The 26255-nt window shown below is 39.5% G+C and overlaps 1 protein-coding gene across 1 annotated transcript in view; it reads right to left on the bottom strand.

The window, feature by feature from the left end:
- The window catches only part of LOC149311400 (uncharacterized), a 68498-nt gene that overhangs the window by 31227 nt on the left and 11016 nt on the right, over positions 1-26255 (bottom strand). The window contains exons 2-4 of the mRNA XM_089529501.1: positions 4821-4943; positions 3147-3260; positions 634-747 (exon numbers count right to left, since the gene is read on the bottom strand). Coding sequence (XP_089385627.1) covers positions 634-747; positions 3147-3260; positions 4821-4943 — 351 coding nt within the window. The remainder of the gene's footprint in view (positions 1-633; positions 748-3146; positions 3261-4820; positions 4944-26255) is intronic.

The following is a 26255-nucleotide window of genomic DNA, read 5'->3' as shown; positions in this document are numbered from 1 at the left end:
TGATTTCAGGAAGTCTTCAGATACGAAACGTAGAAATAGATGATTAAGATCGATTAGGTTAGGTTAAGTGAGATAATGTAGATAATATGAGAATATGTATGCAAGGTATGTATCTATATTTTTAATGTATGATTGTTACTAAATGTATGATTGTATGTTTTGTTTATTAATAAAGTTATTAAAAAAAGGAAGTCTTGTCATTATGCCAGTGTTTATCTCAGTAGAGGTTCTCCTTTCTTCTCCCCCCAAAAGTGAAATGAATTCTGTTCAATTTGCCACATTGCTCCAGCCATTCTTTCCAGACAAAATGGAAACATTTGAGCTTGGGCACTCAAGAAGGGACATACTTAATGAAGTCAAAATAATACTCTAAAGCAAGAATGATCAAACTGAAATTAATCTTCAGAAGGTCTGGAGAGAGATACTCAAGGTCTTTTCTTAGTATGACCTTATTGGATTCGTTCAGTTAAAGTTTACAGATGGAGCCACTGATCTGGTCTGTTTGGAATGCAAATAAAACATTAAGTTGGGACAGATAAAGAGGAAGAAGGAGAGAGGCAGAGATTCAATCAATAAAGTTTTGATTGGCATCTTGAAGGCTAGTCTTCCAGGTGTGTGTGTGTATTAACTCACCAGTGAAACCAGGTAAGCAGGAACAGTCATATCCACTGATAAGGTCTGTACAGGTTGAATTATGAAGACAGGGATTTGAGTGGCATTCATTTATATTGATTTCACAAAGTGTGCCTTTAAAGCAATAGGAAAAGGAAAGAAGACAATATTTTTTTCAGGATCCAAACACTTGATCATGAGTATGATTTTATTTTGCATTTTCATGTAAAGTAGCTCACTTCTGAGAAATGTTCTGTCAGCAACATTATTATATTTTCAAGCTGTCACTCTAAAGCATTCAATGGATACTTTATTAGTTGCGCTCCTTTACCAGTTTTCTAAGAAATCATAAAAAAGAAGTCTTCACTGATACTGAATTGATTCTCAAGACTCCAGGCAGGCAATTTCCTTATCAATTTGTATCAATAAAAAGAAGAGAAAAGAAACGACATTGAATTATAATAGACTAGATTTGCCATGACAAGAAGGGAAATCTTACTTCTGTTCTTGATGTGGCAGTAAATGAACTCCCACCAAAATAAAATGGAAATGTCAAAGATACAAATACACCATACTAGTTAAAAGCCTGTGAAATGGGTGCTATGTCTTTTAGGGGAAGAGGAGGCTATTTTTCCTTTAGGCAAAGAGTACCACATCTTCCATCTTGTTTGTCCCCTTCACAGTGATAATGTGGAAGTGTGTACTGTATAGCTAGCCTCTACAATCTTTCCATTCCTTCCACAACTTTGGGAACTGTATATACCCATATATAAGTCTAGTAATTTTAGTCAAAAAACTGACCCAAAAAATCTGAGTTGATTTATCCTCAGGTCAAGGTAAGTATTGCAATTTAATTCTTATTTTTTAAAAAAGGAACAATTCACTGATGAAAGGCAAGAGCATAATCTGACATGGAAGCAGTTGTCTCCTCTAATCTCTCATCCTTCCAGCCATTAGCGTGAGCAGAAACAGCTATCCCTGCTGGAATTTTGTAGGTTCTTTGGCACTGTTTTCCTTTGCTTCATCTTTTAGATCCAATCATACATGTCCCTAAATTTTACCCTCGACTTACTCATGGGTCATAGCAAAAACCATAATTTTGGACCCAAAACCTGTCCTTGATTTATACATGATGTCTACTTATAGTTGAGTATATACGGTAAATGATGTGGTACTTAGAATGCCAAACTAGGACCAAGTTTATGATTTAGATTTCTTAGCCATGACACTCATGGAGTAACCTGAGGTTAGTCATTTTTATCTCAGTCTAATCTCCCTCATGGAAATGTTGGTAAGATAAGATTATTAGCTGTACTTGAAGAAAAGGAGATAAAAATATAATGGCTCCAGGGGGTTGGTTCTCTTTCTTTCCATGCAATGCCCCCATAATCACTCTGTCAGGAGTGGGCTGCATGTGACCACCCAACCATTTTTGTGGTTCTCAGGGGTTCCAACCCCTACAAAAGTCAGTAGATCTAACAATTTAACCTTTTTTCTGATGAAAAACTGTTTCACAAATGGCTTAAAATACTGCAAAGAATCTTGACATGTATCTCTTTTTACATATTCCTTGATTCATGCTCTTCCACAAAACACACAACTTAGCCCAAAATTGCTTGAGTGATGTTCAAAATTCTCCTCCTTTACAGAGGATGAGGGCGGGATATGCTAGCTCCTTCCCTTCCACCATCACCACCCCCTCCCTGATCAGTATACATTTTGTTGTAAAGCAGTTGTCAGGTTTCATAGTAAATAATAACTTTAGATATAAGAGTTCTTGTTTTTTGTTCATTGGTTTGGATCTAGTGTTAAGTTTGCCTTTTGTCAATTGGAAGCTTCTGATCTAGTGCAACTTTTCTGCCAGGAAGAGGGGAACTTTACTGGTTTGTTACTATGAAACCTGACAATTGCTTCACAACAAAATGTCTACTGATCAGGAGAGTATGCCAACCCACACAGAAGATTTTTCAGGGCACACAGGGAATTTCAGGGAAAGGAATGGACCCATAAAATCCCCCTCTTCCTGGCAGTTGCACTAGATCAGAAGCTTCCAATTGACAAAAGGCAAAATTAACAGTAGATCTAAACCAATGAACAAAAATTGACAAGCACTCCCATATCTTAAGTTACACTTTACTAAAGGGTATCTCTATTAGATTGAGTCAGGATAACTTAGCATTACTTATCCAAAATAAATATTAATAATTATTAATTTCCTAAAGGCTAGGCCAAGTAACCAGGTAACTAAATTAACTAATAGTAATCATTTTTTTTTTACAAGCAGCTCTTATTCACAAACCATAGTCAATTTTTAGAGTTAAAACAACTCCAGAGTCCTTGCTTGGAATGGAGTTAGTATCACCATCCTATGGAAATTTATCCCAGAGTAATTGGACCCAGCGGGACTTATTTGAGAATGAGCTTCCACAGGATTATGCTTACATTTTCTGCATACAATTATCTGGATGAATTGCATTTTAAAGACTGGTAATTATACTTCTGAGATGACTATCCAAACGGTGTGATTTTGTTACCTTGAAATCCATGGGAACATAAGCAGTTGAAGGCATTAAGATGCTCAATGCAAGTACCACCATTATGACATGGGTAACTTAGGCACTCATCCACTTCTGTGTCACAGTTATTACCTGGAAATAAGCATAGGTTCTTGTACATTAGAAACACACCATAAGACAGCACAGCTGGGAACAATGGAATCAAACATACAAATAATGCACAAATTTCACATTGAAATAAGCAGGACTAAAAGTGCATCTCTGTGCGTGCAGTCCTATTGATGTCAACTCAGAAGAAAATTACTGAGAGTTCAAATGAGTTTACTTCTATGAAACTGGGGTTTAGGAATGCAATTTTAATGCCATTCAACTTGGAATCCATAGGCATAGAAATGAGCTGCAAAGCTGAATGTGACTATCCTGTGTTCACCATTTGCAGCCATAATTAAGCATTAAGACCTTGTGAAAGGTTGTTGTTGTTGTTGTTGTTGTTTTGAACAGCCATACTGGATTGAATGGAGGATTTTGGAAGTTGTACTTCACACCCCCTAAAGATCTGAGCATAGCTAAGACGTGTTGGGGGGAAATGTCCATGTTATTTTGTTGGTCTCTTTATCAGGTTTGAAAAATCCCAAACAGAATAGAGAAATTATGTATATGTTTCCCGAGTCACCTATAACAATTTTAAAACTTTATTTGTATATTACTTTAGCATTTATTTTCCATTGTGAACTCAAATCCATTACGGAAACATATAATTTTTAAGTGATCTAGAATTTGGAAATAGAGCAACACTGTGAAAAATGGCATGTGTGTGTGCATGTGCCTTCCGGTGGCTTTGTCCACTTATGTCCACTACCTAAATCTCAAAGGGTTTTCTTAGGCAAGGAATCTTCAGAGGTGTTTTGCTGGTTCTTTCCTCTGAAAAACAACCCACAGCACCAGGTATTCTTTGATGGTTTCCCATCCAAGTTCTAATGAATGTTGACCCTGCTTAGCTTCCAAGATGAGAAGAATCTGGTGCCTTTGAGGGTATTTGGTACTACATAATTAATAATATAAGGGGAAATATTGATGAGTTACTCAGTGGCTTATTACCAATCTGAAATGGTGAGTTTTATTTACTATTCTGCAAATGTGGGAAATAGTTCAGCCCTAACTGACTTCAGCCCTTAATTCTCTCTCTGGCATAGGTGAGATTTAAAAGTAAAATTACAATTCTCACACATAACGTTCTCCTAGTCCATTTTAAATGGGGGGGGGGGACCATCATGTTGCCTATTCTACCATGGCAGTAAGATAAAGTTTGGAATCAAAGAATAAGGCTTTATAACAGTTTATTTTACTTCTCTGTAACATGGGTCCAGTTCATGCAAGGAGATTTGACACAATGGGTTGTGGGATCATGAGAAGCCACATCTAAATGGTAGCCTAAAGCAAAGCATTTATGTGGGATCGACACATGAAGACATCATTATTTGCGCAATTTTTGTGGCCTCTTTACAAACTGACTTGCCCATGGTAACATCATATGAATATGTGATAGATATCTCTATATATGTGATCTATGTGATATTTGTTGGGTCATGAATACACCAGGTCAATGTGCTTCCATAATGCTCCATAATGGGAGTGATAAGATTTGAGCTGGGGAAGAAATACATTCAACATAAACTGAGATTTCAAACCTACCTATAAAACCAGGTGCACAAAAACAATGATAACCATCCAATTCATCTTTACAGAGGCTAAGAGCTCCACAAGGATGTGACCGGCAGCCACCAATGTTTGTTTCACAAAATTCACCAGTAAAACCTGCTCAACAGAAGAAGGAAGGGGGAACAGGGATTTAGGGAGAAAAATCTTATAAGGATAATCGTTTTTGTTCAGCAGGCTAAAGAGAAGAGAAAACTACTGCCAACATTATTTCTCCAAATGTTCAGTTGTAACATGTAATGGTATTTTTATGTTGAAAGTTTTTCACAAAAATAAATGACAAAATAATTTTCCCAGTGTGAGCCCTACATCATTCCACTTGCACATAGAAATCTGGCCTCCCTGCAGACATCTTTGTAAATAGTTAAATAAAATGGTGACTCTAGTTCACCTAACAGCTACTTCTCCATGTATGACCTCAAAAGCACTGCTTGAGAAAATCTCTTTGAATGGCAGTCAGGTAGAAGAGGGAGCAAGCTTGTGTTCTCGACATTTCAGAGGATCAACTACCAGTGAAGGAGAATTTTCTGATAGTAAGAGCTGTTCAGCACTGGAAAAGTGTCTTGGAAGGCAGTGGGCTCTCCTTCATTAAAGGTTTATACAGAGCAATTGGATGGCCTTATGTAAGGCATATTTTTGTTGTAGATTTTCTGCATCAGTAGGGAGTTGAACTAGATTATCTCTTTTGTAGTCACTTGCAACTCTGCAATTTTGTGATTCTATTTTATTTCTTCCAGGCAGATGTGCAATAGTGAAGCAACTACAAACACTGACTTCATTACTGACATAACCACTATGTTCTGTTCTCCCCTTATTCAGGTCTTCTCTTAGGAGGGGCAGAAGTCACCTCAGTTTCCTGAGCCTACATGATTATACCTCAAATCCCCTATATTCTGTATGAAGTACTTTTTTAATGGGTGGACAGCAGAAGCTTTGGGATAATATATACTTTTTAAAAAATAAAATAAAATGGATATTGAAAGTAGCTAGCTATATGTGACATTCATTTTCTTCGGGAAAATGTAACATTTCAAAAGTAACACAATAGATGAGAAGACATTACTATTTATTTTAGTATAATGAGAAACATTCTCTAATCACTTTCATTCTGAGGGAGTAATGATTCATTTTGAATTTTTTTTTTACATCATTGCAAGTGAAGAGCAAAATAAAGAGGTATGATGCCAGCAATTTTATTAATCCAAACCCTCATTGATTAATAGAAATTAGAATTTGGAAGGGTATCCTAACATATAAGAAGGAAAATATCCTGATGTAACAAATGGATGAGAAGATAGTGGTGATCCCTCAAGTGATTGTGGTGATTCCCTCAGGTGATCTCTTTCCTTGAACTTGATCTTCCCTGACACTAAAACTGGGATGGCTAAAATGCTAGATCCTACAACTCAAAGTGGCAGGTGTTCAGAATTGCCAGGTATCATAAAGGTGTCTCAGGGTGCCTACCAATCCTATAATCTCAACTCTTTATTGGAAATAACTGATAACCTAATACAGTGGAACCTCGCCATATGCGGGTGATCTGTTCCGGATCCCGCCGCGTATGGCGATTTCCACCTATGCTCGAGCCCCATTGTAAACAATGGGGCTCGTGCACAGCGGCGCGGAGGTGTGCGGGGCGCAACGGGGGCGCATGGGGGCGCAACGAGTGCGCGCAGGGCGCAACGGGCGTGCACGTGGCGCAACGGGCGCGCGCGCCCATTCAACTGAATGGGACGCGCCGCCCCTTCCGCCCCGTGCGTGCCCAGCAGCTTGCGCGCGTACACTCAAAGCCGCTTATAAAAAGTCTGCGTATGCGGAGGTGCCACTGTATGATAAAAGTAACCAAATTATCTTGCCCAGAACTCTCCAGTCCCTGAACCCATATATTTAATACAGAATATGTGTGTGTGTGGGGGGGAATCATCTGGCTAATCCAATGTCAGGTCCAAAATTCCTACCCAGTCACAAAATGACCAGCAGAGGTCATACTGAAGGAAATGATGGGTGGTTGGTAACCACAGTGAGAAAGCCCTGTCATAAGCAAAGCCAGTCCTTGCCCTGTTTAACATGGCGTCCATACCATCACCAAAAATCCAAGCATCTTGTCCTCTTCAACCTGCATGTAATTCCTTCTCCATCCTTCCTCATCCCCCATCCACACAATCCCTCAGAGAGCAATGGAGTCTCTTTCTTTGGAGGTTTTTAAACAGAGGCTGGATGGCCATCTGTCAGGGGTGATTTGATTGTGAGTTCCTGCATGGCAGGGGGTTGGACTGGATGGCCCTTCAGGTCTTTTCCAGCTCTATGACTCTATGATTCTATGATCCTAAGACTTTCAACAAAAGTGATAGAAATGTAACTTAAAAGTAACAGACAATATAATGAGCTACTAAACAACTTTGCAGCAGGATAACACTTTGCCACAAGTTACATAACTGATCCAACATCTGTCTAACAGTGAACATTTGAACCATAACACAAAGTTGGTCCTTTGGCCCAAGGTGCTACCCCTTAACACTGCCCTTCCTAGCTCAGCCATCTGGGTAAGACTCTTAGTGTTTACAAAAGTGTTGTGCTCTCTAGAACAGCTGTTGCTAACTGCAAGGGGGAAGGTCAAGTCCATTTTTCAACCTGTGTCTTTGGCATGCTACCTCAGTGAGTTTTGGGTGGACTGGATAGTGACATAGCATCACCTTAGGCCCCCATTCTGACTGATTTTCAGACAATTAGATCAGATGTGTGGACAGGTTTGAGTTGTTCAGGGAAGCAAATTACCACATTTGCAAATGATTATGGGGCTTTTGGTAGGATTGAGTGCAAAATATTGCCCACAAATTTCCTCTCAACTTTAACTTTTTGGGGGCTTCTGGGCTTCATTACGGGGGCTCAGGGGTCTTGTGTGGCCCACAGGCTCCATATAGCTCATTCCTTCTCTAGAGCACCATGACACTTTGCATCCTTAGGCATCATGTACTTAGGCATCCCTGCAAAGTCTCTTCTATAGATCTTGTTTAATTGCTGTTGATTGAAAAGAGGACTCCAATCTATTATGGTATTATTAGCCAAGGCTGCATCTACACTGCAGAATTAATGCAGTTTGACACTGCTTAAACTGCTGTAAAATTCTGTCATACGTAATTTTGTAAGATACTTAAGCCTTCTCTGTCATAGAGCTCTGGTGCCACAACAAACTACAAATCCCAAGATTCCATGGGCTGGTGCCATGTAGTTTCAAACAGCATTAACCCTGTAGTGTGACAGAAGCCTAAGATGATGGCCCTGCCCTTCAAAGACAATCTTTATGTACAATTTCCTTGTACATAATTATGGGCGTGCACATCAAACTCAAATCCCTACACTTTTGCAACATTCGCTACATAGCAGTTTGGTGACTTGTAAATACAACAATAACAAAATCATGAGTTATTTTTCTTGAGTGGTGCTAGGACATCACCCCAGCTTGAGTCCTATCTATGAGGACAAGCAACAGCACCCCAAATAAAAATGTTATGATGATAATTGTTGATATCATTTTAGGGTACTTTTACATTTTTCTTGTACTCTGAGCTCCAAGGAATGGCACAGTGCTGTTGAAACTTTTTATGTCCTTGTGATTGCTTTCTTTTATTTAGGTATAAATATAGCTTCTACAGACTATGAGTGACAAAGCCACCCAATTTAAATCAACACATCCTTAATCCACATGGAAAGAACAAGAAGAATAAGCAGTGTTAGAAAGAAATAACATCTCTAGCTTCTGAAATGATATGCACTTCCTGACAAGCAAGAAAGACATGGACTTTGTTAAAATAGAAATCCTTCTGAAATTGATTTGCAATTTTATTCTTAAATATTTTCAAATTTTACATATTGTCATATTTCAGCACTTTCACACATCAAGTTTTTTTTAAAGAAACATTACAATAAATGTAAAAGGGAAATCATTCCTTGAATTCCAAAAAAATCTTTATGCTGTCACTGCTGTTGCCAATGGAATTTATTAGCATTTCAACTTCTGTTAAGAATCTTATTTACAGGGCAAATGTTTGAAGAAAGAAATGTTGACACCAACAAAACTAGAAATGTGTAAGCTCTGGAAATAAGAGTCCATTACAATTCTGTGAGTACAAGCAATAACAGTGATTTTATGCTTCTGTCTGAATGACATTTCTGTTTTTTGTTTCATTAAAAAAAAAAAAACACACACACACACACAGATTAGGATGGAAAATGAAAAGTTGTGATGTGTTTGACAACAAGGTTATTACAACAATGCCCAGTTCCATTCATTATATACTGTTACAACCATTTGTAACAGTATATAATGTACTTCTCAAATATATGTAAATTTTTGTTGTACACACTTATATGCAGATGTATGTGCATGAAATTAAATAGTTTGAAGATGTTAAGTATCTTTCTGAAGAGATATCCAATAATCAATGGATATGGCTGAAATGTGAATAATATCTGCTAAATTGTTATTTTCAAAATTCGATTATTGCCCTGCAACAGTACAGCTTTCATTGTGTAAAATTAAAACCAGAAGTTCTCAAACTGCAGTCATAACATTTATCACCATGTTAAAGTCCAACAGTGTCGACTTAATCTGGGACCAGGCTGGAGCATTAAGCCCTGGAATGGCCCTGGATTAACTTCAATGGTGACCACATACACTGGGCTGAATCTGGTGCAATGCCAGATCGGTTTCCTCTGAGAAAGAATGATTTGCCCAAGGTCACCAAGTGGGTTTCCAGGATTGAGCAGGAATTCAGACTCTGGTTTCCAGAATTGTAGGCCAGTGCTGAAACCACTACACTAAACTGGCTCTCCTCTGAGATGTATAACTCTCCTTTTCTCAAATGGATGGGTTGAACTCTCAGAATGGAGAGAGAAATGCACTTTGTAAAGAGACATCTGAAGCATAAAAACAGTCCTCCCTCTATTCTTGTGGTTTTTAAACTCACGTACCTTGCTTATGCATGAGGGACAAATGGAGAGGGAAACAAATGAGAGCGCCTGACTTACCGGGGCTGGCCTTGTTGCCGCCAGGTGTAAGGCTGCCGCATGTTGGGGCTAGCCAGGCCGGGCAGGCATGGGTTTCAATTCCCAGCAGGCTTGGGACACAGAAGTGCTGCCTGATTGGTGGCTGGCTAGCCCAACCGGGGCCTGTGATTAGTGGGGAGCTGGGAGGGGTGGGTCCCCACATTCCCAGCTCCTGTTTTGGTTTGGGCCTATTTAAGGCCACTTGGCACCCAGGCTGATGCCATTCCAGCCCAGCTCTCCCCTCCCTCCCTCTGCTTGGTTTGGGCTGCACTATCACATCTTCCTATGGGCAGTAGCATAGATCTTGGATTGGGTGGGTGTGGTTCCAGGGCTGTGTAGCATTGGATCAGAAGTTCTACGGGGACCTAGCAATGCTGGGAGATGTGGTGTTGCCATTGCGGGGGCAGCATCGTGTCAGACACAGGGTGGAGATGCGCACAACCAGTTAACAGAGATCCGGAAAGGCGATTAACCAGTCACCCTCCTTGGTCATAACGAAGCTTGGCCATGACCAAGCAAATGGGTTCATTGATCAATAATGGATTGAATGATGACAGATCCAGACCTCATGTATGTTCAGGCCAACCCTACTTTCAGCTGTTAATAAAGTTGTGGCCTTTCCCCTTCCAATATAAGTGTTGGTGGTTATTGTTGCGGCGCCTCCACTCCAAGGCAATGAGGTATGTGCCCGAGTCACATGCCCGTGCGCTCTCACAGCCTATGGGACTTGAATATAAGCAAAATTCCATTTTCGCAAGGGGGTCCAGAACAGATCCCCTGCAAAAAAAAGGAGGGGTGACTGTATTTCTTTTTAGACACTTAGATAAAATGACAATGTAATGAAAAAGAGGAATATATTAAAGAGTACCACTGAAATGTGTTTTTATGTATATGCAATGAGTCATTGGTGGGTCAGGGTATGGGTATCTGTGATTGATTAATATGTATGTATGTATGTATATGTATATGTATATGTATATGTATATGTATATGTATATGTATGTAGTCACAGGTAAGTGAGTATTTTAAATGTAGTTACAGGTATCTGAATAGTTATTGTGCGGTTGATTGTCAATAAACGGAGAGAGAGCACTAATGGATGATGGAAGGAGTAAAAAGAAACTACTGTAGTTACACAGCATGGAGAGAGATGCACAAAGTAAACCAGTTAGCATTTGAGTGGGGAAATATGCTGACCTGCATGTTCATGCCATGCTTTTAGGTTTCTCAGATGTATGCCATCAGCCAGCATGGAAGACAGTACTGGATTAGATTAATCTCTGGACTGATCCAGCAAGACAATTCTATTCAGTACAAGGAGATGTAAAAACAAGTAGAAAATGAAGGCAAGTGGAGAGAAGAGTACTTCAAAGGGATCTGGTTTGTATTTTCTCTCACCAAGTTATTTTATGGTCAATGGTATCTACTATATCTAATTTTCTCCCTATTTTAGTTCCCCTTTTTTCTAACAGTGGTTTCCCACATAGTGTTGATGTTTGTCAAAACCAGACAAATAAAGAATTTGATACACATTGGTCAAGGGTTCCCCTTCTCCCCTCCCCCCTCCTTTTGCTGACTGACTTTAATGCTGAGAAAACAACACTTTCACAGTTATTTGTAGTTTGATTTGAACAAGAAGTAGTTTAAAATCCAGAGTCCCTTGAGAAACAGTAATAAGAAAGGTTCAATGGGTGTTTATTTTTTGGCAGATCTCCCAGGAAGCCTCTCAACAGGACTGTTGTATTTGAAAAAATCCCATGTGGATATTCTGAAACTTCAGCAAAACTTCATAACAAGAATACTTACACACCACTGATAAATGTTTCCTACTGTGCTACAAAATAATAAGAGTGCAACCCCTACTTCAAAATTTAAAACTGCTTTATTAACATAGTAACCCAGGAAAAAAAGCCAGCTATTCATTACCAGCAAGATACCTAGCAGTAGGAAGAAGATGAAGGAACACTCTAAAAAGTAATGCAAGTTGCCATCAGAGAAAAGGAGATGGTGACTGGCTTTGTGGAAGTGGTTATGAAATACCGTTCAGAGACTTATATCATTCACTCTGCATGGCCTTAAGTTACATTCCATAATCAGTATTCACAGCATCAAGAAATCCAACACAGAAGCAAGCAACTGCACCACACCAAGTAAGAAACAATGTGGCTCATTTCCAATCTGGAAATGGTTTTCGCCTTAACCAACTGTGCATGTAAAATCTGTTTCAGGTATTTAATATGGACTTTTTCAAATCTCATCTCATCTCATTCCCAGACTATCTCTGTTATTGGCCTGAACAGTGCATAGATGAACTGTTGGTAAACATTTCTTGCTTCCTAAACATTAGGAAGAACTTCTTGATAGCAAGAGCTGTTCAACAGTGGAATATGCTGCCTCAGAAAGTGGTAGAATCTCCTTCATTGAAGATTTTTAAACAGAGGCTGGATGGCCATCTGTCAGGAGTACTTTGATTGTGTTTTCCTGCATGTCAGAAGGTGGTTGGATTGGATGGCCCTTGAGATCTCTTCCAACTCTATGATTCTGAAAAAAGTATGAGAATCTCAGATGGAATTTATGTCAAGGAAATGCAACATGGGACATGCAGTTACAGAAATAAAATATGTATGTGAAAGTCAGAATGACTAAGCATGAACAATTAAGAAATCACACAGGTGTAAAGGATGATATAATTTAGAAGTCTTGGGAGCCAAGGACAAAATTAAGGAATGTACATTGGTAATACCTGAGACTTGTTACATGTACAAGGTGATCAGATGATGTTCATGGGTTGGACTTGAGTATGGGATGAACAAAAGTCAACCAATCATTGTGAATGTACACACCCACTGGGTGGTAATTGTCTAGTGGGTGGTAACAAACATTTGCTATAATAATTGCCAGTTTTGCTAATGTAACTTGTGGGTAGTTGTGGAGTATTGGTAGAGTGTAGAGATATTGTGGATTGTTGGGCATATAGAGATAGCAACTGTATATAGTAGAATAAAGTAGATCTTTTATCTAAGACTACTAAGTTGTGTTGGTGTCTTGAGTGAAGATACAAGAACCAGCAGAATCCTGATGGTGTTTGGAGACATCTGAAGAAGAAGAGTGAGAAGGCTTGGAGAAGATTGTCAGGGTCTTCAGCCTATTCTCAGAAAACTCTGCTGCTTTGGGAGAAAGCAATAACCACTGACCAAAGCTGGTCCGCTCAGCTTCATTAACAAGGTGGTGAGTTACAGCCTGAGTTGTAGAGCAACAACTCCCATCATCCCTGACAATTTATACTTCCATTTAAAATGTCTGTCTGTCTGTCTGTTGTGCTATACAAATCCAATTAACTGATCACATTGCCCATCAAAACTGGTATTCTATTTATAGGGGCAAAACAAAGTAACATTTGGGACCCATTCCATCAACTACTTTGGCTATCCCCCATTTCATATGTCTGTATTTTTTGCTCTAGAATACACCTTTACGAATAAAATCAGCCCCAATTTAGAATTGATACTATAGTCAATATCCTGAACAGACTCATGAAACTTCGGTATCCACTGGCCACACTTATCTTTATTTTATCTTAAGCATCTCTCTTCTGTCCGTATCCTAAAGTATAAAAGTTAGATAAGTGGTTCCCAAACTTTTGCCTTCCAGATGTTTTGGAGTTCAGTTCCTAGAATTCCTGATTGTTGGCCAAGGTGAGGGGGCTTCTTGGTGCTGAAGTCCAAAACACCTGGAGGACTAAAGTTTGGGAATTGCTGGGTCAGATGAATTATTTCAGAATTTTGTCTTATGACAGTGGGTATTCAGAGCATATAACTGTATACAGTGCTACCTCGGGTTACGAAATTAATTCGTTCCGCGGCGCCGTTCGTAACCCGATACATTTCGCAACCCGAAAAGTCTTTCCGTTAGCGCTGGAAAGCCGCTAGCCGCGCTTCGCATTTGAATTTCGCGCCGAAACGCGCCGAAATGAATTTCGTAACCCGAAAAATCTTTCGTTACCCGGAACAGTTTTTTCCAATCTAACTTTTTCGTACCCCGGAAATTTCGTAACGCGATCAATTCGTATCCCGGGGTACCACTGTATAGGCTTTCCATATGTGTGGATAACCGGATCAGTTTTTCAGACAATCAATCAACAATTTATTATGGCTCTAGACCTGCACAGTTTCAGACAACCCATCTGGGCTTAGCTGTTTTCATGACTGGCATTCTACCTTCTTCTTCCTCAATTACTGAAAAAAAGGTTAGATTTTAATTCAAGTGGCTTTGGCGCTTGAATTTCAACATGTCTAAGACTGAGCTTCTTGTCTTTCCATCTAAACCCACCCTTCAATATTCCTTTTTTGTTTCTGTCGACGACACTTCTATTCAACCGGTTCATCACGCCGACAGTCTTGGCTTCATTTTTTACTCTTCTCTGTCATTTATTCCCCAGATCCAGGCCACCGCCAAGGCCTGTAGATTCTTTCTCCACGACATTGCCAAGATCTGTCCATTCCTCTCAGCCTCTACTGCCAATACTCTGGTCCATGCCCTAGTGGTATCGCAACTAGATTATTGTAACCTTCTTCTGACAGGGCTTCATCTCTCACACCTCCATCCTTTAATCTCTGTCCAGAATTCAGCTGCACATATTATCACATCCGCTCGCTGCTTTGACCATGCTTCTCCTCTTTTATCCTCCCTTCATTGGCCTCCCTTCCCCTTCCACATCCAGTGCAAGCTTTTGTTGTTGACTTTCAAAGCCCTCCATGGACTGGCCCCTCCTTACTTAACTGAACTTCTTTCTCCTTACATTCCTACTCGTACCCTCCGCTCTGGTAGTCAAGGTCTCCTGTCCCAGCATAGGACTGCCACTGCCCCCTCACACATTTGTCCCTTCTCACTTTCTGCCCCTTACTCCTGGAACCTTCTTCCACCACGTGCACACCTCATCACTTCTCTACCCAGTTTCAAAACTGAGTTAAAGACTATATTGTTTAGCGAAGCATTTGCAGGGGTAAGCCCCTCTCTGCCACAGGATGCCTCGTTTTAACTATCCATTAAGAAGCCAAACCCTCTCTCCAGTCCATCTGCCTTGGTCCAGGCCTCAGAGGTAGAGAAGAACTGCTGGACCTGATCCCCTTCCCCACCACCACTCCCTTCTCCTTTTGTGACGTGTCTTTTTAGATTGTAAGCCTGAGGGCAGGGAACCGTCTAATTAAAAAGATTGTATGTACAGCGCTGTGTAAATTTACAGCGCTTTATAAATAAAGGTTAATAATAATAATAATAATAATAATAATAATAATAATAATAATTTTGTTTCTACTCCAATAATCTTAGAAGGGCACTCTCTTCTCTTGATTAAATGATCCAAAGTTATTCAAACTTGTTTGAATCTTGTTGGTGGAATCCTAGAATAGAGCAATTGGGTGATGAATCCACACATGTATAAATAGGCCTATTCTAGATGGACCTGTCAATGGGATTCAAACCTTTGTGCTCCTTTTGTGTGTGTGCATGTGTGTCTGTGTGTGTCTCTGTGTTTGTGCATGTAGTAGTTTTGGGGTTGATTTTATGATGAAAATGGTAGCTCCTGTATCCCAGGAACAGAAAATGGTTTCTTTTCTACATCTGATTTAGAGCCTCTACCCTTCAAAAATCAATTAACTCCAAAACAGGCAATCTATAAATCAATCAATCAAACAAACAAACAAAATCTATCTTTCTTCAGTCTACAATTGGGTTTAAGCATAACAATGGGTTTAAGCAAAAACAAAAGTAAAACACAATTTTAATTTTGAACTAAAAGGTTTAAGCTTTGCTGTAAGTATTTGTACATGTGTGCAATTTGCCTTCTGACTAAGCTTCTCCTCCCCCCCAAAAAAACCCTAGGAGAAGCTCATGAAAATACATTTCCCAATCACAGTCAACCTGTTTTCTTAAAGGTGTCATGTATAATTTCAAATTGGCACTAATCCTTTGTGAAATATTCTGACTACATCCTTTTGTCACAAATTTATTTCTATTCACCCTAGTAGCAAACAAATTTGTTACAGACAGCATACCTTAAGGAGTCATACTTCAGTTCTTTGTTGGCTACTACATAGAAATTGATGTTTCTGTCTTTCAGTCTATGGTATTTCAAGCAAAAGTGTTCAATTAGCCTGATTTACCGAAGCTTTAAAAGCTACTGCCATTTAAGGAGGAGGTCTGGCTCAGTAATGAGTGACATATAAGGCCATATTGTGTACCATCTAGCTGCCATTCCAAGAAAGAAAGAAAGAAAGAAAGAAAGAAAGAAAGAAAGCTTGCTTCTGATCTAAAGATGAGCTAGAACTCGTAGACTGACATTCCACTGCAAAATATTTGAAAGGACATCATATTGAAGAAGGAACAAACTTGTTTTCTTCTGTTCCTGAATGAGGAAATGGAGCAGTGGATTCAAACTACAGCAAAAGAGATTCCACCTATTTGTAGGAACTTCCTGAGAGTAAGAGCTGTTTAACAATGGAATTATGTTGCCTTGGGGAGAGATGGATGGCCATCTTTTGGGAGTGCTTTGATTGTGTATTCCTGCATGGCAGGGATGGATTGTCCTTGGGGTCTCTTCCACCTCTATGGCTCTCTGATTTTAAGATCTGTTCACATCCATATAAATGCAGGCATGGTTGTTGTATCATATTTCTGAATTCTGCTGGCAGAAATTGTAACAAAGAATACTGTACACCATTTCTATTGACATGCTCCATAGCTATCAAATGTCTCTTTATCCCAAAGGTGTTTGTTTTCGTGTAGTATGTCCAGTCATTTCAGTGTCACTTATGATCTGATCCAGGATTACAAATTCTAACATTGGGCCACACTTCCAAAATCTGCGACCCTAAAGCCTAATGCTAGTTATCCATTCTAATATTATCAATAGCTTTCAAAAATGATGTTCATAGCTACTACTTGAAAAGGTCACAAGGAAATGTAGGTCCGGTCCAGACGGGCCAAATGTGCCGTGCTGGTGGCATTCTAGGGTTAATGGACCATGTGGCAACCACACAGTCCCTAACCCTAGTACACTGCGGTGCCGCAACAATGGCGGCGCCCCGTGTATATGGGCACCACCATTGTGATGTGATGGACGCATAGCACAAGGGCAGGTAGGAATGTCACTCAGCAGGCTTTCCTCAGTTGCTCTGGCTACTGCCTGGCAAGTAGAGATTAGGGGAATTTCTCGGTCCCTATGCATCTCCAAAACTAGGGAATATGTAGGGATTGCAAATAATGAGTTATTCTTGGTTACACATTTGTAACCACATTAGTGAATTCTGCCCATATCCCTCCATGTTGCAGTGCATCTCAGCAATGCAGTAGTGCATATGAGTCTCATCTAGCTGAATTTGATCAAACCTGGTGAAGAAAATTAAAAATGTGAAATCCTCCCAGTCTTGATTCAGTGTGCTTTTCTGAAAACTGGATGTTTTTTCCCAACTTTCTTTAGTACAGTCAGCCCTCCCCTTATGTGAGGGATCTGTTCTGGAACACCACCCTGGTATAAGGGGAAAACCACATATACTCACACCCCATTGAAAACATGGGGCGTATGCATGTGGCGCAGTGTGCCATTCATTTAATTCTTTCAGTTTTCCATGCCTCTCATAATCCTTGTTGCCCTTCTATCTTCCCTCCAGCTCTTTGCATCTCGATAGTCAGTGTGTATGCTGTTTTTGTATCTTCTATCAAATTTTATGCAACTAAAGGAATAAGCAATAAAAATGTTTTTCTCCACTGGCAATTCCAATATATTAAAAGCTACACTGCAGGATTTGAACACACACTGACATTTTCAAGCAAAGGGTGATGCTTGATTTTCTGTGATTACAGGATTCTGTGAATTATTATCTGGACATTATTTTCTTTTTGCCTCTTGCCTAAGGATCTGAAACCAATGAGCATCAGAAAAAAAAAAAAGAAAAAGAAAAGAAAACATTGGTACCAGTAGGTGGCTTAGGAACAGCTGGCTTTAGATGTTCAGCTGGGGGCATATCCTAACTCCTAAAAAGAAGTCATAGAAATAGTTTAGTCGTCTTGTGAAAAACAGAAAAATAGAGATATAGTAGTTGTGGTTTTTTCCTGCTTAAGAAGAAAAATATAAAATTGGAGGCAGCCTCAAATATATTTTGCACTACAATCAATCAGGCCCCATCTGTCATGTCAGTGATCAAAATATACCTACAGCCATTTTTTTTTTGTGCTGCAGTAAATAAGTATTGTATTGCAAACTGGGAACTTCATGAAACAAACAGAAGAGAGGATTTCCACCAGCCAATGAATTTATTATTCCTTTGCTCTACTTTGCACTCTGTCCCACTACTCTTAATCCTAGAGATGTTCTAAATATAATGGCCACATCTGGCCATTTGGAATTAACTTGTTAGTGTTAAGAGTTAAAAACTGGGTGATTAATTCATCACCATTAATGTTCACAGGTAAAGCAGCTTAATTTACTTAATTCTGAGGCAAAACAAATGGGAAGAAAGGAGTGGCCAGAAGCCATTCCCTGCCCGATCACCTCGGGGCTATGGTGAACACATGCAGCGGTTGGGAGGGTGCCAGCTATTAAGAAATGGAAAAGATCTGCTCCTTTTTGGGCCATTTAAGGCAGTCCTGGCATAGCCTTGGTGTGGCTTCCATGTGGGTTGGGCATGTGCATCATGTAATTGCCATGGCCCCAAGCTGTGCAGAAGCCAGCTCTTTAAACCTGTCTGTTTTGGGCCTTTCTTAAGTACTATTGGTTAATTTGTTACTTTTCATTCATTGGTTTTAATTAATTCATTGGCATACTGATTTCAAAACAGACCATTTGACTTATAGACATTGCATGAAGCTTGTTCTATTCACCCCTGGGGGCATATTTTGATACTGGAGCCTTCAAAATGCTTCTTCAGTCTTCCATTAACTTTACCTTTTCCCTAGGTGGTTTATAAAGCCTACAATATGATAACTGTCTGGAGTTAGTAGGAATCCAACATATCCACATGTTTTAAAACATGGGATTTCATACAACCTTTTAAGTAAAATTTTGTCACAAATTGGTCTCTCTGTTGTCTTCTCTCTGCCTCTGCTAACATGTTCATGGTTCACTCATCCATAGAATGTCTTGTTTGTTAAAGGACTAACATTCAAGGTTGGCAAGGAATGATGTATTTATTACAGGCAGAGGATACTGACCCACTCCAGATACAACAAGAACTAGCAAAAATAAGTCACACAATCAAGGCACGGTCTGTGAGGATCAGTGGTAAAGAAATGTTTGACATGCATAAGACAGGTATCCCACTGGCATTTCCAGTATAAAAGATCAGATATTTCACAGACACACTATCTTCTGTCCTCAACTTGCCTAACACTCATGTGTTGAACTCTCCTAACTTTACTGTACAAGGTAATATAAAGTTGGTGTGGTGAGGTGGAAACACAACAATTGCAATGCTACATCAGGATTTCTATATGCCATACTGATGCTTCAAGTTTCCTTGCAGTGTCTTATTAGCACACACAACTACATATCTGGGTTGATATAACACTATACAAAAATATTTTTCCTCTATACAATCCCATCAATATTATTTTATTGCTATTTTGAGCACATGCATGTTGTCAATGTGAAGAGTAGTACAGACAACCGCAACATGGCAAACTGACAAGTATCAAATGGGGAGACTCTTCACGAATGATCACTTTCAAATGTCTCTCAAAAGCATTAGCATCTAAGGTTGCCAAACTACATCTTAAACAGTAACTTCGGCAATTTAATATATTATAAACTCACTTTTGGAAAAGGACTTAATCTTCAGGGCTCCCCCACTTATAAGTATCTTTTTTTTTTCTGGAAGCTTGTTTCCTCTATATATTCTAATAAAAAGGAAGGGTAGCTAACCAGTTCCAACAAACACCAATAATTTAATATGTGCTTTACATATCTTAATTCCATGGCACATATTTCTGATAAGGTTGTAATATCAACCTTAACCTAAACTTTTAAATAAGAGAATAAATGAATCATGCAAAAAGAGAAACAAAGACTTGAGGAGATATGTAATGGCTTAAGGATATTAACTTCACGGTGGAAAGTAAACATCTGATGAATGGTGAATAGACTCTAGGAGACCTTTAAAGACATTTTTTTTCTTTAGGGGGAAAGACAGCATTTCAATTAATTTTTTACTCCTATTGTCTTCAAGAATTGATTACTGCTGCACATTTGTGTCAATTGCATATTGCTCTTGAGATAAACAACATACCTCATTTCAAAGTGTATGACATAAATATAACCCTCAGGCTATTTAACCATATGAAAAGAAGTTCCTTATGAAACAGTTTATTTTCTCCATTCCCCACAAATGCCTTGTACATTTGCATTCAATTAGGTAAATAGAATTTCAAGGCTCACAGGTGACATCTTTAGTATAGTTGGTCCTGACAGTCATTGTGCTCCTAAAAGAAACTATATTCTTAACATACATGCTGGTGAAGCTACACCTGGGAATCACAAGGGTGTGACCCAAGATTGCTGATCGGTGTTCGAAAGAGCTTTTGCCAGAAATCTCTGTAGATAAGGTAGCTACAGTGGAGCCTTGCCTTACGTGGGGGATCCATTCTGGACCCCCCCTGCGTAAGGCAAATCCTGCGTAAGCTCGAGCCCCATTCAATAGAATGGGGCTCATGCTCATGGCAGCATGGTGTGCAAGCGCAGTGGCCGCACATACCATTCATTTAATGGCAACATGACTTCCCCGTAAACAGGAAACCGTGTCTAGTGCGCCCATGTATGGAGCAGATTCACTGTATAATGGGAGGGTTACTGATACATAGGTTACACACACACAGAGACTGTGTGTGTGTGTGTGTGTATAAATCACGCACACATACATACGTACGTACACACACACACACACAAATAATGACCATGGAAGATCTACTAGAATTCATCCTGGACAAGGAGAAAACTGCCATAGTCAAAGAGTTCCCATACATTGGTTCAAATATTGATCAGAACAGAGACTGCAGTCAAGAAATCAGAAAACTAAGACTGGGAAGGGCAGCTATGAAAGAAATGGACAAGAAGTGTAAAGACATAACACTAAAGTGAGGATTGTCCAAGCCACTGTATTCCCCATCACCATGTACAGGTATGAGAGCTGGACAGTAAAAAAAGTTGACAGGAAGTAAATCAACTCATTTGAGATATGTTGCTGGAGAAAGTACTGAAAATACAAGTACTTTAATATAGACAACCTAGAAGACAACAGATGGATTCTAGAACAGATCAAGCGTGAACTCTCCCTGGAAGCCAAGATGACTAAATTGAGGCTATTGTACTTTGGCCATGTCATGAGGAAGAAATGAATCATTAGAAAAGACAATGTTTCTAGGAAAGGTGGGAGGCAGTAGAAAGAGCAGAAGACCACATGTCAGATGGTTAGACTCGATCAGGGGAGACCTTTACTTGGGCCTGCAAGATCTGAGTTGTAGAAGACAAGGAGTCTTGGAGATGTCTCATCCACTGGGTCAAAGTTACTTGAGGAAAATTAACAACAACATACACATGCACAAACACGTGTACACACACACACACACACACACACACACACACACACACAGAGAGAGAGAGAGAGAGAGAGAGAGAATTATTGTATGCCTCCAAGTCATTTTTTAGATAGATACGGCAACCCATCATAGGGTTTTCTTGGCAAGTTTCTTCAGAGGTAGTGTGCCCTCTCCCCCCCCCCCCTCAAACTAGGTGTTATACACCATTCCCTTGTTCCTCAACTATCGCTCTGTTAACTGCTTTTAGAGCAGTATGCATTTTCAAAATGTGCCATGAACTGGATTTATGAAGCATACCACACTGCACATTTTCTGTGGGAATGACTCTGAAAACAAACATTTTGAAGGGAAAACATATTTAGGAAGGGTAAAAAAAAAGAGCTGAGGTTTACAAAATAATGGGGCAAATAGGATACATGGGGTGCTAGAGAAGGGAATACTTTTGAACAAATCCATTCAGACTGCAATCCTAGTCTTCCATGGGTGGAAGCCTTACCAAATATATTTTTGAATCATAGAATTGTAGAGTTTGAAGAGACCACCAGGGCCTGGGGTGTCTGGGGAGGAGTGGGGCTGGGCAGTGTCGACTACTTGCTAGAGCTGTCAAACATAAGGGAGGGAGGAAAACCATATCCACTCTCACTTCCCCTGAAGGGAATATAGTGAAAGCTCCTGACAAAATTATGACTAATAAATTATAATTATAAAGATAATATTTTGGGAATTGGACTGGATATTTTGGAGGAAGAAGAGGAAAAGGAGAGATTCTTTGCTGACCTTGAGAAAATAACATCATCTAGCATTGACTAAGATTAAACAAGGAGCTGGACTCCAATGATTCTGAAATGTTACAGGCATTTCTACAAATTCATTCAGAAATGAAGCAGGATGAAGAAGAAAATGAAAATGAACCTAAGAATCATGAAAAATCTGATACCCCAGGTGACTATAGTGAGGATTTTGAAGAAGATTCAGAATCTAATCGGAACTATAAAGGTGATGCCATGTTAGAATCAAAGCTCAAGATTGCTGCTGTGATTTTCAGCCCGATAAATTTCCTAGTTCTGATCCAGCATATTAATGTGAAAAATTACAGGCTGTTCAATAGAGGTGGGAATTGTGATCCTCCAGATGATGACACACTACAACTACAACATTCTCTATACTAACTGGGATTGCTGCGATTTAGAGTCCATCAGGCCTTGCCTGAAAAAGAAGAAAGCCCTCCCTCCATCCACCATCATCCGGAGGGAGAGAAGAAGGGTAGGCTAGCTCCATTGGGTCTAGCCTGAAAAAAAGGAAGAGCTCTCCTTCCAGTCCATCTACCTTGGTCCATGCCTCAGAGGGAGAGAAGACTTTCTAGACCTTTCTCCTTCCCCACTGCCATTCCCTTCTCCTTTCGTGTCTTGTCTTTTTAGATGGTAGCCTGAAGGCAGGGAAATATCTAATTAACAATTTGTAAGCAACTCTGAGAACCTTTTGGCTGAAAAGTGGGGTATAAATACTAATACTAATAATAATGAAAGAATTTCAAAACTTTTATTCTAAACTATATGCCTCCGAACTGCTACAAAATTTGGACATGGCCCAATTTATACAATTTCTAAATCTGAAGAAGCTCAAAGATTCTCATAAATCATTGTTAAACACCCAGATGAACTCAAAAAGACTGTCATATTGCGACCTCAGACTGATGCTCTTTTCCTGATGGATTGATGCCTGCACCTAGTTTTCCGGCGGGGAAAATGCAGCAGACAAACTGCATGGTTTCCCACTGGCGGAAAAAGAACCTGCAAAAAGCGGGTTCTTTTTGTGGCACGATACTGATACCACAGTGCACCAATGGCGCACTCACAACGTCAGTATTGCGTCGTGACGTGCGGACATTAAGCGTCTGTCATGTCAAAATGGAGGTGCCCATCTCTACAGGGCGCCACCATTTTGACATCTGGAATACGTGCTAGGGTTTTGGGGCGTCTGTAAGTGACGCCCTGAGGCAACCCTAGCATGTCATCAAGATGTGTGTTGAGGCCTATCTGTACAGAATAAGATGAACCAGAATAAGAGTCCAGTCCCAAATGGCTTCTCAGGTAAATTTTACAAATTGTTATTTGACCAAATTTCACCCCACCTTATTGCCCTTTTTAAGTCCATTCTTAATACAGTGGGCCCGTTCCGGATCCCCCGCATAAGGGAAAATCCGCCTATGCTCAAGCCCCATAGGAAATAATGGGGCTTGTGCATGTGGCTAATTTTTTGATTCTGCTGCAGAATAACCATTCATCAGATACATACACTTGGCCCTTGTAGTTAGTTGTTGTTGCTGTGGTCATTGTTCTACAGACTTTATGTGTTTTATTGTAAAAACTGAATAAAAGATTAATTTTAAAAAAGAGACCACCAGAGCCAACCAGTCCAATATCCTGCCATGCAGGAACTCACAGTCAAAGCACCTCGACAGATGGCCATCCAGCCTCTGTTTAAAGATCTCAAAAGAAGGAGACTCCACCACTCTCCGAGGGAATGTGTTCCACTGTCGAACAGCTCTCACTGTCAGGAAGTTATTCCTAATGTTCAGGTGAAATCTTTTTTCCTGTAGCTTGCATCCATTGTTCTGGGTCCTGTTCTCTTGAGCAATAGAAAACAAGATTACTCCATCCTTAATATGACACCCCTTCAAATACTTAAACAGGGGTGTCATATCACCTCTTAACCATCTTTTCTCCAGGCTAAATATCCCCAGTTCCCTAAGTCTATCCTCATAAGGCATGGCTTCCAGACCCTGGTAGACATGAGTGGTCAAGGAATATGATGGGCAGCACAAGTGGGAAACCAAAAGTGGGCAAGCCATTGGGCTCAGGATACTTCTGAACTCCCTTCCATAGGAGGTCCAGTTGCCCCAGCCCTTCCATTGGCAAGACAAAGGCATTCTTATTTAGGCAGGCTTTTTTAATTTTGATTATGGGGCTGTAGTGTGCGTCTGATTTAGTGTGCTGTATCTCTACATGATGTTAGATTGTAAATATGTTTTAAGTGTTTTAATTGTTTATAACCATGTTTTTAACAATACTGTCATTCAATTCTCTTTTTATAATTTGTGATCAATGCTTTGATGTTATTGTTTTATTTTAACTATTGTAAACTGCCTTGGATCACATTTTGATGTACAGGTGTATGTATTATCTGTTTTTAACATTTGTATGATTTTAAATCCATTTTATAGTTATTTAGTGTAGTATTCTTAAATTGATTTTAAACTTTTCATAATTGTTGTTGTTGTTGTTGTTGTTGTTGTTGTTATGGAAGCTGCCTTGGATGTTGTTCCTCTTCTTGCCTTACAGGAACTGGAAGAGAATAAAATGTTCTGTCTGCACACACCTTCATGATTTTTAAGAAATTATTGTAAACTGGTTTCCTTTATCCATCAATGTGTTGGATTGGATTCCACTGTTCTTTTGGACAGTTTTAGACTGATCATTTAAAAAATTTGGTCCAGCTCTATGCAGATAGAGGACAAATTGATGTTGTAATTTTGTGGCAGAATGAATTGGGTCACTTTTGAGTGTTGTGGATGATACCATTTTTTTAATGTTCCTTGAACATTTTTTAAAATCATTTCAGAGAAAAGGATGTCTGTGTGATGCTACTGGATTTTGATGGTACAGAGGGGCATAGGGCAAGGAGATCATTTCCTTTAATCATACCAACTGGAAACAAGATTGCTTCTTTTTGGTGGAAGAGACAGACAGACAGACAGACAGACAGACAGGTAGATAAGATGCTGAGAGAGAAACAGCTGCAGTAAAAGAAAGTTTTTACAGTAGTTATATCAGAACGTGAAGCAAAATTAGACTTGAAATATTATTCTGTACCCTGTTGCTTGCAATTCAGTGCACAACTAGGCTGCTTAAATCACAGGTAGGCAATGTGCAGGTCTGTACACAGGATTGTAGCCTTAGAGAATAGTGGTAATGAAAAAAGGCTCAGCAAGACAAAGCTTTGACAATATTGTGAAGAAGCAAGACTGATCTTTGCAATAGGATACTCCCGGTTTGTTTGTTTTCTTTTCTGTTAAAGTAAGTCACTAAAGCAATGTGGCCTGCAGGATGGGAGATAATCCCCCAATGTGTATTACTTTGCATCTGTCAGCTTTGAAATCCATTTCCCTACTTCACCAACATTGTTTACTTCTGAAAATCAGCAAGTCCTCTGTAGGCCAAAAGAACCTATAAAAACTGTGTCAGATATGCAAATCCTGCTTCACTGCTCACTGCCTTGTCTAAACTGTGAATATGCACATTAAGTGCTTCATGGGGGATAATGTCAAAAATGTTTGCTACTCTTGAATGATTGTGAAACTAAAAATAAATAAATAAATGAAATCTCTCAGCACATTCTATTGTGTGGGATTTTCTGGAATAAACATCTAATGTTGAAAATATTTACAAGAGTGAGAGAGAGGTTTGGTAGCCTTGTTACAAGGTCCAATGAAATTTAAAATATAGGTTGAACAAGAAATTTGGAGACACAACCAGAATGGAAATGAAGGATGTTTGGATCATGTGAACTCTCCCACTTCCCCACAGCAGTCCAAAAAGATCCTGAAGCCCTTGGGTTGTCCACTCATGTGAAAGATATCCTGTTTAGATTCAAGGAGTTTGGGCATGACATGTACAGAGTCACAATCAGTGAAAAGTTGTGTTGTAAGTACTTTGTTATTTGTATTGTATGCTTTCAAGTCATCTCTGTCTTATGGAGACCCTAAGTCAACCCTATCAT

The sequence above is a fragment of the Sceloporus occidentalis genome, unplaced genomic scaffold (assembly GCF_023333645.1).
Source record: "Sceloporus occidentalis isolate IW3139 unplaced genomic scaffold, rSceOcc1.0.p SCAF_6, whole genome shotgun sequence".
Taxonomy (NCBI): domain Eukaryota; kingdom Metazoa; phylum Chordata; class Lepidosauria; order Squamata; family Phrynosomatidae; genus Sceloporus; species Sceloporus occidentalis.
Note: the sequence above shows the minus strand (reverse complement) of the source record. Positions and strands in the feature narration are given on the sequence as shown.